The 15625-nt window shown below is 38.0% G+C and overlaps 1 protein-coding gene across 4 annotated transcripts in view; it reads left to right on the forward strand.

The window, feature by feature from the left end:
- CFAP54 (cilia and flagella associated protein 54) overlaps positions 1–15625 on the forward strand; it is a 295558-nt gene that overhangs the window by 57720 nt on the left and 222213 nt on the right. For all 4 annotated transcript variants that reach the window (XM_042992952.1, XM_042992954.1, XM_015539090.2 and 1 more), the window contains 2 exons: positions 11342–11428; positions 11521–11642. In XM_042992952.1, coding sequence (XP_042848886.1) covers positions 11342–11428; positions 11521–11642 — 209 coding nt within the window. The remainder of the gene's footprint in view (positions 1–11341; positions 11429–11520; positions 11643–15625) is intronic.

Raw genomic sequence — 15625 nt, forward strand, 5'->3', positions numbered from 1 at the left:
AAAAATGAAATCTTGTGATTTGCAATGATGTGGATGGAGCTAGAGAGCATTATGCTAAGCAAAATAAGTCAGAAAAAGACAAATACTGTATGATTTCACTCATATATGGCATTTAAGAAACAAAACAAACAATCATAGGGGGGAAAAAGGCCAACCAAGGAACAGACTCTTAACTATAGAGAATAAACTGATGGTTACCAGAGGGGAGGTGGGTAAGGATGGGTTAAATAGGTGATGGGGATTAAGGAGTGCACTCGTGATGAGCACCGGGTGTTGTATGTAAGTGTTGAATGACTAATTTGAATACCTGAAGGTAATATTACACTGTACATTAACTAACTGGAATTTAAATAAAAACTTAAAAAAATAAAGCATTCAGATGTCACATCATATATACAACTAAATAAATTTAATCAAGTGCTAGTTAATTTTTGAGTACAAACGTTTTCCCCGAGGTCAGTAAGATATAATTGACAGATAACATTGTGTAAGTATAAGTTGTACGATTGTTTTGATTTGATACACTAATATATGTACGACTGTTTTGATTTGATACACTAATATGTTGCAAAGTGATTACCATCGTAGCATTAGCTAATGCCTCCATCATGACACATAATTATCATTTCTTTTTTGTGGTATGAACACTTAAGATTTACTTTCTTAGCAACTTTCAAGTATATACTACAGTATTATTGACTATAATCATCATGCTATACATTAGATCCCTAGAACTTATTTATCTTATAACTGAAAGTTCATAGCCTTTGATCAACATCTCTCCATCTCCTCCCAGTCCCCCTCCAGCCCCTGGTAACCACCACTCTGTTTCTATGAATTCAGCTTTTTTAGATTCCACATATAAGTGATATCATACAGCATTTGTCTGATTTATTTCAGTAGTGTTATGCCCTCAGAGTCCATTCGTCTGGTTGCAAATGATAGGATTTCTTTCCTTCTCATGATTGAATAATATTCCATGGTGTATATATATAGTGGTGGTACTTTTTATACCACATATTCTTTATCCATTCATCCATTGACAGACACTTTAGGTTATTTCCATATCTTGGCTATTGTGAATAATGCTGCAGTGAACATGGGAGTGCAGATATCTCTACGAGATCTTGTTTTCATCTCCTTTGGAAATACACCCGGAAGTGGGATATCTGGATTGTATGGTAGTTCTATTTTTAATTTTTGGATGAGCCTCCATAGTATTTTCCACAGTGGCTGAATAAACCTACATTCCCACCAACATTGTACAAGGGTTTCCTTTGTTCTACATCCTCACCAACATTTGTTATCTCTTGTCTTTTTTGATAGCTGTTCTAGCAGATGTGAAATGATAACTCATTGTGGTTTTGATTTGCATTTTTCTGATGATTAGTGATGTTGAGCATCTTTTCATGTACCTGTTGGCCATTTGTATGTATTCTTTGGAAAAATGTCTATTCAGATCATCTGTCCATTTTTAATTGGATTATTTGTTTTTTTCGCTATTGAATTGTAGGAGTTCTTTTTTTTTTTATATGAAATTTATTGTCAAATTGGTTTCCATACAACACACAGTGCTCATCCCAACAGGTGCTCTCCTCAATGCCCATCACCCACTTTCCCCTCCCCCCACCCTCTATCAACCCTCAGTTTATTCTCAGTTTTTAAGAGACTCTTATGGTTTGCCTCCTACCCTCTCTGTAACTTTTTTCCCCCCATCCCCTCCTCCCTGGTCTTCTGTTGAGTTTCTCAGGATCCACATAAGAGGGAAAATATATGGTATCTGTCTTTCTCTGCCTGACTTATTTCACTTAGCATAACACTCTCCAGTTCCATCCACGTTGCTACAAATGGCCAGATTTCATTCTTTCTCATTGCCAAGTAGTATTCCATTGTATATTTAACCACATCTTCTTTTTTTTTTTTTTTTTTTTAATTTTTTTTTTCAACGTTTTTAATTTATTTTTGGGACAGAGAGAGACAGAGCATGAACGGGGGAGGGGCAGAGAGAGAGGGAGACACAGAATCGGAAACAGGCTCCAGGCTCCGAGCCATCAGCCCAGAGCCTGATGCGGGGCTCGAACTCACGGACCGCGAGATCGTGACCTGGCTGAAGTCGGACGCTTAACCGACTGCGCCACCCAGGCGCCCCTTAACCACATCTTCTTTATCCATTTGTCGGTTGATGGACATTTAGGCTCTTTCCATAATTTGGCTATTGTTGAAAGTGCTGCTATAAACCTTGGGGTACTAGTGCCCCTATGCATCAGCACCCCCGTATCCCTTGGGTAAATTCCTAGCAATGCTATTACTGGATCATAGGGTAGATCTATTTTTAACTTTTTGAGGAACCTCCACACTGTTTTCCAGAGCGGCTACACCAGTTTGCATTCCCACCAATAGTGCAAGAGGGTTCCCATTTCTCCACATCCTCTCCAGCATCTATAGTCTGCTGATTTGTTCATTTTAGCCACTCAGACTGGCGTGAGGTGGTATCTCAGTGTGGTTTTGATTTGTATTTCCCTGATGAGGAGTAACATTGAGCATCTTTTCATGTGCCTGTTGGCCATCTGGATGTCGTCTTTAGAAAAGTGTCTATTCATGTCTTCTGCCCATTTATTCACTGGATTAATTTGTTTTTTGGGTGTGGAGTCTGGGGAGGTCTTTATAGATTTTGGATACTAGCCTTTTGTCCGATATGTCATTTGCAAATATCTTCCCATTCCATTGGTTGCCTTTTAGTTTTGTTGGTTGTTTCCTTTGCAGTGCAGAAGCTTTTTATCTTGAGGAGGTTCAAATAGTTCATTTTTGCTTTTAATTCCCTTGCTTTTGGAGATGTGTCAAGTAAGAAATTGCTATGGCTGAGGTCAGAGAGGTTTTTTTTTTTCTGATTTTTCCTCTAGGGTTTTGATGGTTTCCTGTCTCACATTCAGGTCCTTCATCCATTTTGAGTTTATCTTTGTGAATAGTGTAAGAAAGTGGTCTAGTTTCATTCTTATGCAAGTTTCTTTCCAGTTCTCCCAGCACCATTTGTTAAAGAGACTGTCTTTTTTCCATTGGATATTCTTTCCTGCTTTGTCAAATATTAGTTGGCCATACTTTTGTGGATCCAATACTGGAGTCTCTATTCTATTCCATTGGTCTACGTGTCTGTTTTTGTGCCAATACCATGCTGTCTTGATGATTACAGCTTTGTAGTAGAGGCTAAAGTGTGGGATTGTGATGCCTCCCACCTTGGTTTTCTTCTTCAAAATTGCTTTGGCTATTCAGGGCCTTTTGTGGTTCCATATGAATTTTAGGATTGCTCGTTCTAGCTTTGAGAAGAATGCTGGTGCAATTTTGATTGGGATTGCATTGAATGTGTAGATTGCTTTGGGTAGTATTGACATTTTAACAATATTTATTCTTGCAATCAGAAGAATAAACTTCCATTTCTTTGTATCTTCTTCAATTTCCTTCATAAGCTTTCTATACTTTTCAACATACAGATCTTTTACATCTTTGGCTTAGGTTTACTCCTAGGTATTTTATGATTCTTGGTGCAATTGTGAATGGGATCAGTTTCTTCATTTGTCTTTCTGTTGCTTCATTATTAGTGTATGAGAATACAACTGATTTCTGTACATTGATTTTGTATTCTGTGACTTTGCTGAATTCATGTACCAGTTCTAGCAGACCTTTGGTGGAGTCTATCAGGTTTTCCATGTATCATATCATGTCATCTGCAAAAAGTGAAAGCTTGACTTCATCTTTGCCAATTTGGATGCCTTTGATTTCATTTTGGTGTCTGATTGCTGATGCTAGAACTTCCAACACTATGTTAAACAACAGCAGTGAGAGTGGGCATCCTTGTCGTGTTCCTGATCTCAGGGGGAAAGCTCTCAGTTTTTCCCCATTGAGGATGATGTTAGCTGTGGGCTTTTCATAAATGGCTTTTATGATGTTTAAGCATGTTCCTTCTATCCCGACTTTCTCAAGGGTGTTTATTAAGAAAGAATGCTGAATTTTGTCAAATGCTTTTTCTGCATCGATTGACAGAATCATATGGTTCTTTTCTTTTCTTTTCTTTTCTTTTCTTTTCTTTTCTTTTCTTTTCTTTTCTTTTCTTTTCTTTTCTTTTCTTTTCTTTTCTTAATGTGATGTATCACATTGATTGATTTGTGAATGTTGAACCAGACCTGCAGCCCAGGAATGAATCCCACTTGATCATGGTGAATAATTCTTTTTTTATGCTATTGAATTTGATTTGCTAGTATCTTGTTGGGAATTTTTGCATACATATTCATCAGGGATATTGGCCTGTAGTTCTCTTTTTTTGCGGGGTCTCTGGTTTGGGAATCAAAGTAATGCTGGCTTCATAGAATGAGTCTGGAAATTTTTTGGAACAGCTTGAGAAGGATAGGTATTATCTCTGCTTTAAATGTCTGGTATAATTCTCCAGGGAAGCCATCTGGTCCTAGACTCTTATTTGTTGGGAGATTTTTGATAATTGATTCAATTTCTTCACTGGTTATGAGTCTATTCAAATTTTCTATTTCTTCCTGTTTGAGTTTTGGAAGTGTGTGGGTGCTTAGGTATTTGTCCATTTCTTCTAGGTTGTCCAGTTTGTTGGCATATAATTTTTCATAGTATTCCCTGATAATCCCTTGTATTTCTAAGGGATTGGTTGTAATAATTCCATTTTCATTCATGATTTTATCTATTTGGGTCCTCTCCCTTTTCTTTTTGAGAAGCCTAGCTAGAGGTTTATCAATTTTGTTTATTTTTTCAAAAAACCAACTCTTGGTTTCATTGATCTGCTGTACTGTTTTTTTTTTTTGGTTTTTTTTTTGGTTTTTTAGATTCTATATTGTTTATTTCTGCTCTGATCTTTATTATTTCTCTTCTTCTGCTGGGTTTGGGGTGTCTTTGCTGCTCTGCTTCTGTTTCCTTTAGGTGTGCTGTTAGATTTTGTATTTGGGATTTTTCTTGTTTCTTGAGATAGGCCTGGACTGCAATGTATTTTCCTCTCAGGACTGCCTTTGCTACATCTCAAGGTGTTTGGATTGTTGTATTTTTATTTTCGTTTGTTTCCATATATTTTTTAATTTCTTCTCTAATTGCCTGGCTGACCCATTCATCCTTTAGTAGGATGTTCTTTAACCTCCATGCTTTTGGAGGTTTTCCAAACTTTTTCCTGTGGTTGATTTCAAGTTTCATAGCATTGTGGTCTGAAATGTGCATGGTATGATCTCAATTCTTTTATACTTATTAAGGGCCTGTTTTGTGGCCCAGTATGTGATCTATCTTGGAGAATGTTCCATGTGCACTCAAGAAAAAACCATATTCTGTCACTTTGGGAGGCAGAGTTCTAAAGTCCATCTGACCCGGTATATCATTCAGGGCCCTTGTTTCTTTATTTATTCTCTGTTGGATGTTCTATCCATTGCTATAAGTGGAGTATTAAAGTCCCCTGCAATTACCACATTTTTATCAATAAGGTTGCTTATGTTTGTGATTAATTGTTTTATATATTTGGGGGCTCCCAAATTCGGTGCATAGACATTTATAATTGTTAGCTCTTCCTGATGGATATACACTGTAATTATTATATAATGCCCTTCTTCATCTCTTGTTACAGCCTTTAATTAAAAGTCTAGTTGTTCTAATATAAGTAAGACTGCTCCAGATTTCTTTTGACTTTCAGTGGCATGATAGATAGTTCTCCATCCCCTCACTTTCAATATGAAGGTGTGCTCAGGTCTAAAATGAGTCTCTTGTAGACAGAAAATAGATGGGTCTTGTTTTTTTTTTTTTTTTTTTTTTATCCATTCTGATACCCTATGTCTTTTGGTTGGAGCATTTAGTCCATTTACATTCAGTGTTATTATTGAAAGATATGTGTTTAGAGTCATTGTGATATCAGTAGGTTTCATGCTTGTAGTGGTGTCTCTGGTACACTGTGGTCCTTACAACATTTCACTCACAGAATCTCCCTTAGGATCTCTTGTAGGGTTGGTTTAGTGGTGATGAATTCCTTCAGTTTTTGTTTGTTTGGGAAAACCTTTATCTCTCCTATTCTGAATGACAGACTTGCTGGGTAAAGGATTCTTGGCTGCATATTTTTTTCTGTTCCTCACACTGAAGATTTCCTGCCATTCCTTTCTGGCCTGCCAAGTTTCAGTAGATAGGTTTGCTACTAGCCTTATGTGTCTACCTTTGTATGTTAAGGCCCGTTTATCCCTAGCTGCTTTCACACTTGATCTTAGCCAAAAGGCCGAGAAGCGATATCCCTAGCTGCTTTCAGAATTCTCTCTTTATCTTTGTATTTTCCCGGTTTCACTATGATATGTCGTGCAGAAGATCAATTCAAGTCTGAAGGGAGTTCTCTGTGCCTTTTGGATTTCAATGCCTGTTTCCTTCCCCAGATCAGGGAAGTTCTCGGCTATGATTTGTTCAAGTACACCTTCAGCCCCTTTCTCTCTCTCTCTTCTTCTGGAATCCCTATGATACAGATATTGTTCTGTTTGATTGCATCATTTCATTCTTTAATTCTCCCCTCATACTCCTGGATTTTGTATCTCTCTTTTTCTCAGCTTCCTCTTTTCCCATAATTTTATCTTCTAATTCACCTATTTTCTCCTCTGCCACTTCAATCCATGCTGTAGCTGTCTCCATTTTATTTTGCACCTTGTTTGTAGCATTTTTAAATTCATCATGACTATTTTTTAGTCCCTTGATCTCTGTAGCAATAGATTCTCTGCTGTCTTCTATGCTTTTTTCAAGCCCAGCAATTAGTTTTATGACTATTATTCTAAATTCTTGTTCTGTTATATTGCTTAAATCGGTTTTAATCGATTTGTTAGCTGTCGCTACTTCCTGGAATTTCTTTTGAGGAGAATTCTTCCGTTTCATCATTTTGGCTAGTTTTCTGTCCCTTTTGCATTTTAAAAGCTTGTTGTATGCTCTGCACCTGCGAGCACCTGCTGTATTAAAGGAGGGTCAATACTGGCCAGGGCCTGGCCCTTCAGGAGGTGTTTTTTCGGGTCTTGTTACTTGCTCTCTGTTGTTGTGACTTTGGTTATTTTATTACCCTACTCATAATAATATTTTGGCCCCTCTACCAGATATGCCTTGATTTGTTCATTGGAGTAGCCCCGTAAAGGGAAACAGATGGACAAACAGGAGACAAAAACACGCAAACACACAAATAACACAAACAAACAAACAAAAAACCCCTAAAGACTAAACACAAAAAAACCCAAAACACCAACTACAAGTAAAGACGAGGGTGGAGGTGGTGCTGATGGAAGAGCACATACAAAGAGAGAAATGACTGGGGTTGGGGGGAGGGAAGAAAACATAAATATTGGTTGGGCAGAGAGACTAAAAGGCTTAATCCAGAGAGGGAAAAAGGAAAATAAAGAAGGAGGTGGGGAAAACGAAATGAGGATAAAGTTGCCCAGACAGAGAAACTATATGGCTTGAAAATTCCAGAGAGAGGAAGGAGTATAAAGAAGGAGGTGTAGAACATGTATCAAGACAATGGATTAAATATGTCTGTTTAGACAGACCAATAACCAGAGTAACCAGCCTAGGGGAGGGAAGACATAAGGAGGAAAAATGGGGGAGGGGGAAGAATATATCTATATATCCAGAATTGACCTAGAGTTAATCCAGGCAATGCTGCATTGCTTGTGGGTGGTAGCTGTCCTCAGGGTCTGTGCCGCTCCAGTGGATAGGCAGTTACCCAGTGCAAGGGGGCGTGGTTTGGTGTGGTCGGAACCCACCTCCACTAGGAGCCCCAGAAGTGATCCCTGAGGCCCCACCTTGGTGGTGGTGGGGGCAGGGGCAGAATGGTGATCCCCCAGTCTCTTCAAGGATCCCGACCTGGTGAACTCAGTTTGAGTGGTCCTCACTGTGCTGCGGACACAGACGGGGGGTGGGGGGGCCGCAGTCCTTCTTACTCCGCCAACTCCCCTGACCCTGCACTTGGCTAGGATTCAAAGTCCCGCTCCGTGAGCTCTGACGCTGGGGAAGTGCCTCTGAACGTGGTGATATGTGGTCCCGGCTGGCTTTGTGCCCCCGCACTTCAGGGACGACCGTCTTCTCTTACCACGGACTGAGTCTCCACCCTTGCCGCCTGAGACCCCGCCATGGCGGATGGCGGACACAGGCAGGCTTTGTCTTTTCCCACAGCACTCCAGGGACTCAGGGGCCGTATCCTCCTGCAGACTGAGCCCCTGGCCCAGCCGCTGTGCCCGGGGGTGGCGGATGCAGGCAGGTTCTGTGCTATTGCGCAGCCCTCCAGGGAGGGAACCACTTTCTCCAGCTGCGGACTGAGACTCTGACCTACCACCACACCCGGGCCTGGCTCCCCCCCTCTCCAGGTGCGCGAACAGAGGCCGGCCCCATCCGAAGAAAGCCGCAGTTAGAGATTGGCTCCCTCTCAGTCTCAGTCCCAGGTCTATCTCCTGTACCCATAGGTCAGGTCCTGCACTTCTCTAGCCGCTCTTTCTCTTCCCTTTGTCTCTCCACAGAAGGGGGTCCCTCCCCTCCATGCTCACGTGGCCTGTGGCCTTTTTTTTTTTTTTTTATCTTCCCCAGTTGCGGTTACCCACCTATCTTTTTTCCAGCTTTCCCATTTTCTTCCTAGTAGATTCAGTCTCTTTCCTCCCAGGCCCTGGTGTTCAAAGTCCTTTGGCTTCTACACTTTTTTGAGAGACACGGGAAGTATGGATTCCCCCTACTTCTCTGCCATGTTGGCCGCCCTCCAGCAACTACGAGTTCTTTAAATATTTTGGATATTAATCCTTATCAGATATATGATTTGTAGATATTTTCTAACATTTTGTAGGTTCCCTTTTCATTCTGTTGGTTATTTCTTTTGCTGTGCAGAGCTTTTTCATGTGATGTACTCCTATTTATTAATTTTGTTATTACTTGTGCTTTTGCTGTCAGATCAAAAAAAAAAAAAATCATTGACAAGACCAATGTCAAGAAGTGTTTTTTTCTTCTAGGAGTTCTATAGTTTCAGTTTTTAGGTTTAAAATTTTAATCCATTTCAAGTTAATTTTTGTAAGTGGTGTAAAAGGTCCAATTTCCTTCTTCTGCATATGGACATCCAGTTTTCCTAACACCATTTATTAAGGAAACTGTCTTTTCCCTACCAAATATTCTTTGCTTCATTGTCTAGTATTAATTGGACATATTTGCATGTATTTGTTTCTGTTCTATTAGTTTGTGTGTCTATTTTTATGCCAGTACTGTACATGTTTTAATTACTATTGCTTTGCAGTGTAGTTTGAAATCAGGAAGTTCGATACCTCCAGTTTTGCTCTTCTTTCTCAGGCACTTCTGTTTTTGTCCATGAATAGATGCTGAGTTTTTCTTATTGCATGTGGAGAGGGGAAGGGATGACTTATGCTGCCATGATGCTTTGTCTTACCATATTAACAAAGTGTTTTCAGAATTATTAAACCAATACCACCATTAACAACAAAACTGCTAAGTAAATTTAGGATTTCTTTGCAGTTCATTTTGTCTTTAGAATATATCACATGTTAGAGAACTGTGTTCAGATTTACTTGAATTAATTTTATTTTTTCTATGGTGATGTTTCCCATTGGTATATACTTAGGACCACGTGCTTGTATTTGCATTCCGTTTACATAAAATTTCCCTTTTCTTTATTCTTTTATCCCTTTATCGTTTTCATCCTCTTACATTTTATTTTCAACATTTATACTGTTTCAAAGCCTGATTCTTAAAAGACCTGCTGGATGTAGAGGGAAGCAAATAAAATGAAAATATTTCTGTGTCATCATATATATATATATATATATATATATATATATATATTTCAATCAGGCTACTTAGAATAAGAACTTTGAATATTCTTTGATTTTAAAATATTTGGACCACAAATGTATTTCAAAACATGAATGGCATTTATGTGTCAGGTTTTCTTTAAGAAAACTAGCCTATAATTCTCACTTAGTAGCTATATTATCTTCTGTAGTAAAGTGGGGTCTGTTTACTTATAGAGTTAATAACTAGTTCATTCTCTAATTATTATCCATAAATCTTGCCAGGCTAAGTGATCCTCTGAGTTTTTATCAAAGACCATTTAATAATACTGATGGTAGACTTGAGCTCAAATTTAAATGGGCTTAGTTATTATTCCTTTGCAATATCTCTGGGACTCCTTGGTGTTTTTCTCCACTTATTGAACTATCACCCTAGCAAAGATTTTCATTTTTTCCTTCTTTCTTCATTCTTGCATGCTGCTGCCAGACTAATGTTGCCTAAATACTGCTTTTGTCATTCTCATTCAAGAACTTTACAGTGGTTGCCTGTTGATGATAGTGGCATTAAATATGACTTATCTGTGTTGGGCATTCAGCGTTTTCTTGAATCTCATCCTTCTTATCTCTATTATACTCATGAGAGCCTTCTTATCTCCAACTGTTATACTCATGAGAGTCATCACTTAGTTAGCATTTATAATACACCAGGTACTGAGAGAATGATGCATTATTTTCTGCTTTGTGTTGCTGTCTCCATGTAGAGAAATTCCCTTATCCTTCACCGTTAAAGAAACTTTATATCCTTTAATGGTATCTGTTGGCATCTTTTCATCAGTCAATCATCATCTCATGACATTAGCACAAATAATTAAAATAACAGGGGTTTATTGTCAGGTTGCTACAAGTACCTTCACATACCTCCAAGAAACAAAATATTGCCTGATCAAAATATTTTCGAGGACCAGACCTCGAAAATCAAAATCAGAGCAACATTCTCCATCTTCCTAGGCCAGCATACTTTTATTCTCTTCTCCATCATCCTCTCTTTCCTAGACCACAATGATGGCTCATCCCAACTGTACACCAGGATCTCTCACTGCCCATAGTCAGCTGGCAAGAATTCATGTGTTAGTTGAAAATCTTGAGAGAGGAGAGTGGAGGTATTCTTGGGGTACTCAGAGCTCTTACAGGGATCATGGATGGAGCAGTTTTAAAAAGTTTATCAAAAGGGAAGTGAATAAAAGTAGGTTGGATCTTATTTATCAACTTTCAAGATGATTTTATTTAAGATGGGATAGGAAGTTAAATATTTTTATAATTTGAATATTTTTTATGTCCTCAGGCATACCGTGGCAAATAAAAGAGAGTTTGTCAATTAAACTGTGTTTATTTATAGATTGTTGTAGATTTGTTTGAATTTTTATCTATTAATGAAAAAAGACATGACATATGAGAGGAAGTAATAATTTTGCAAATAGATAGTTACCCTTTAATGTTTAGAAAATCGGCCCTTTTTTGGATACAAATCTAATTGTAATGGCAATCTTCTTCTTCAGTTTTGCAGACTCCAGCTGCTAGCAAGCATGTATCTGCCAAAGATCCAAAAAAACTGAAACAATCTAGAAGCATTGACTGTTTTACAGGTAATTAAAATTGGGATAAACTGTTTTTCCAAAAAATTTAAAGATAGTTTTTATATTTCCCTTTTGGTAAAAATGTGTATTTTCTGTTTCAGAATTAAGTGTAATGAATAAAATAAAGAAGAATAAGCTGTCCAAAGCGATTTACTTGATGCAGAAAGCTCTTCTAGTATTTGAAAAAGATGCAGCCTCTACATGTTCACACAACTTTTTGACGGTAACAACATGCCATTCCTTTTTTTTTTTTTTTTTTTTTCACTCCTGACATACAACCATTGTTAAAGGAATGATTTAGTTCCCTTTGCTAAAAATAATGTGTTCGTTAGATTATGAACTTTTAGGGTCCCTATATCTAGTCCTCTCTTTTGAGAAGTAGAATGGTTCTGAACAGGGAACTAATTTGTATTGCCAGTCCTGAACTCTCCTAAAATGATAGATCCTCTCACTGTATTTTCTCTTTGTAGGGGCAACTTACATTGGAAGCCAAATAAAATCAGAAGGATGAAAAATAAGGGAAACTATAGAATTTAAGTGACACTATGCTAGCATAATGCATTCCTTACTATGGAATTAAAATACTTCAAGTCCATTGGCTCACATATCTCCTCTCCGGTGGTATTGCTGATTTATGGACCAAATGCCTTATTATCTTACTCTGACCTGGAAATTGTTCTGTCTTCTTGCTGATTCATTGTATATTGATTTTAGAGTTTAAATTTTTGAGGGCAGTAAAATTTAAAGTTAGGGGATTTTTAAAAATTTTGTCTCTCATGCTGTATTACCCATAAAAATTTGATTGTATTGGCTGAGTGAATGGCACATGGTGAAGTAGAGAATAATGATACAAGTAGTTTAGCTGATAAGAGAAAGACAAAAGTAGGTCAAAGCTAGGGAGAAGATACAGAGTTTAAGAAGAGTTTAAGAGAAAAAGTTTAGCATATTTATATAATGAGGATGAAGAGCCAGAAGAAAAGGAATTGAAGATATGAGAGGGGTTAATGATAGAGCAGAATCCTATTAGAAGAGGGAAGGAGATGATTGAAAACACAGATAAAGTGATTCATCTTCAGTGGAGGGTGGGCTGCAGGGCAGACGCCTCATCCTCTGATATAAAAGGGAAGGAGGAAAAGACTGATGTAGATTAGAGTGAGTCTATTAGTGTGGAGGCAGAGAGTTGAGTTGATGCCTTCTTATGCCAATCATCTGATAGAGTAGGAAGCAAGGGATATCTGCCAACAGCGGAGAGCAAGGGTGGACAGTTGGACCGAGGAGAGAGAAGATGGTTACAGAGTGGAGAGGAATGAATGAGGAATGGATGGGGAAGCTGACTCCAAGTTAAAGGACTGGCCAGCACAAAGTTCTGGCTGAAGTTGAAGACCATGAATTTTTAAGAAGCCCCATCTGCATAGTGGTATGACATTATCCTGTTGTGTTATTTTTAGTAGCTGTGACAGCAGAATATTTGTGACAGCAGAAATATGTTCAGGGCTGGGTTTTTACAAATGATAGTATGGGTTAAAAGTTCATAATAAAAATGGGTACAGAATGAGTGAGAGGGAAGTGACACCCTCACGGTCTTTAAAGGCTTGGTGACTAGGAAGATGTCAAGAGACTAGACATCTCTGTGAGGTCAGAGACCAGAAAATCAGAATCTGAGAGAGCTGGAAGGATAGGTATTTGAGGTCAGAAAGTAGGATATTGGAATTTAAGATTTCTGATATATAGCACTCTCTGATCATCTGTCCATTACTTCATCCAAAAAATGTTTTTGAGTACTTACCATCCATTCAGCAAATATTTATTGCACATTGATTGTGTGCCTGGTATTATGCTGAGTACAGGGGATAAAAACAAATTAAATCCTTTATTTATTTAAGAAATATTGATGGGTTGCCTTCTCTTTGTGGTCCCTCTTTGTGGATAAATCCAGTCTGTGGGAACATAGATAAGTAAGTAGGTAATTATGGGTCATTGCTATAGATGCTTTCATTGCAAAGAGTGCCAGGGGAATTAGGCAGAGGAGTACCCAACCCAGCAGTGGGTAATGTTTAAGGAAACATACAGAAAAGGAATCGTGAAGTTGAATACTGACAGGCAGAGAAAGAGGAAGACAAAGGGTGGAAATGATATTATGGAAGAGAAAACAACATGTACAAAGTTCCTGAAGCTAGAAGTCTCATAGAGTTCTTGTGGTCCTATAGGTCTCAGTGTCACAGAAGCATAGATGCAAGGGGAGGGGTGGGTATTGGGATAAGATGGTAAGAAGAAGAGACCACAGAGGAAGTCTGAGGATTTTGGATGGACTGATACTATTGGTGTTCAAGGTTGGTAAGTCCGTCCTGGCAGTATTAGGGGAGAGCCTTATTAAATTTGAATATCTAGCATTTGAATGAAGGAGTTTTATGATAGTTTGGATAGTCTCAGATGACTGGTGCCTGATTTTTGTTGGAAAACTTTGGGGGTGTGTTCAGATTCATTTTCTCATCAGATGCTTCTGAAGCCCCTTGCTACTATCTGGTACTTGGAGGATACTAATACTTCAGTCCTATTTCTACATCAAATAAAACTTATCTTTCTTTTAGAACTGTTTCCTCAGGAGTAATTTTGTGGCCTCTCGGAGCCTGGAGAGAATAAAGCCTCTGGGATTTTCCCTTTTGTTTTATTATGACTGAATCTGGTCTTCGTGCTGTCATAATATGCTCATTCCCCTGTTATATCTCTATCTTCCTACCTTTGACACTGGGGACACACTGGAGTTGTGAGAAGTCAGAAGTTTTCATGCTTTTCTCCCTGTGTGCCTTTTCCTTCTATTTCTTAAGTGAAACTATTTTAACTTAAGAAAAATTGTAAGTATAATGTCCTCTTAGGATAGAATCATGAGATGCATTTAGAGGCTCTATTTTTTTTTTTTGAGGGGTCCTCCACAAGGATTTCACCAACTAGGAACATGTTGAATATTTATTTAGAAGTTCTGAAATCATATATAGCCACCTCGGCTCCTCAATGGTAGTTTTTTATCCAAGTGTTAAGGCTTAATGATCAGTCCTTAGAGTACTCTCGTAAACAATGATGTTATGGCTCAAAAAATTGCCAAACTTTCTCTCTTTAAAGAAGACAAATAAATTTCTTTCCCTTGGCAATCATTTCTGCTGGGGTATATTACAGAATGGTTTACATTATCATGATTTTGTAATAAAGTTATCCCCAAATCAGTAACTGATGTGTCACCTGATACCATAAAAAGGTTTGAAAAGCCTGGGTCTTTTTCTTTTCAGAACTCTTAAATAATTCATACCCTGTTTTAGTTTTTCAGAAGTTTCCTGACCTTGTGGAGCTGCATAATCTCATCAGGTGTCCATTTTATTCCTAATCAGTTATAAGTGGACCAACTTGTTGCCAGGAGTGAGAGACAAACCTTTGATAATAGCTTGTTAGCTTTCTAAATGAAATGACTGGTTTGTTTTTTGATTATGGGGATTTCCAACCTCCCCCCCCCCCGCCCCGCCTTTTTCCTGTCTTGGTTATTGGGCTTCTGAAAATCCATGTTGGCTTTTTATTACATTAGCGGTAATTGCATTACTAAGTATAATTATTCTTCCTATTTTATAGCATTTTAGTCAAATCAATTCTATTTGCTTTTGGGGAAAGAATATATGTAAATCAATTTTTTTTTCAGAGATCTTATCAGCTCTTTTTAATTGTTCCATGTTGAAGTCTTTCCCATAAAGAGCAAATTCTTTCTGATTCTGACCCCCTCCTGTGAAGTCATATTTTGACCCCCTAGACTTCAAACTATTGACGGGAGATTTTAGCTAACTTACATTTCAAGTTTTAATGGTATTTCATAGGAAACTTCATCCAGGTTGCCTTTCTATGCTTCTTTTTAACTTAGCTTTGTATTAAGACAAGATACATAGTAGTTAGGAGTATAGGGTGTTGGGTTAAAGTTTTGGTTCTGCTACTGACTAGCTGTATGATCAAGGTCAAGTTACTTATGCTCTCCTAAGTTTTAATTTCTTCATATATAAAATGGGGGTTCTTGGGAAGATTCAAGGAAATGATGCATGTAAAATGCTTAGCATTTGGCACAGAACAAGCAGTCAATAAATGTTAGCCATTATTATTATTACTACTACTACTACTCTGTCTTCCACTTTAAGCATTCTGGAACATTCTGTTTTATCATATCAGAACTATTTT

Source organism: Panthera tigris, chromosome B4, assembly GCF_018350195.1.
Source record: "Panthera tigris isolate Pti1 chromosome B4, P.tigris_Pti1_mat1.1, whole genome shotgun sequence".
Taxonomy (NCBI): domain Eukaryota; kingdom Metazoa; phylum Chordata; class Mammalia; order Carnivora; family Felidae; genus Panthera; species Panthera tigris.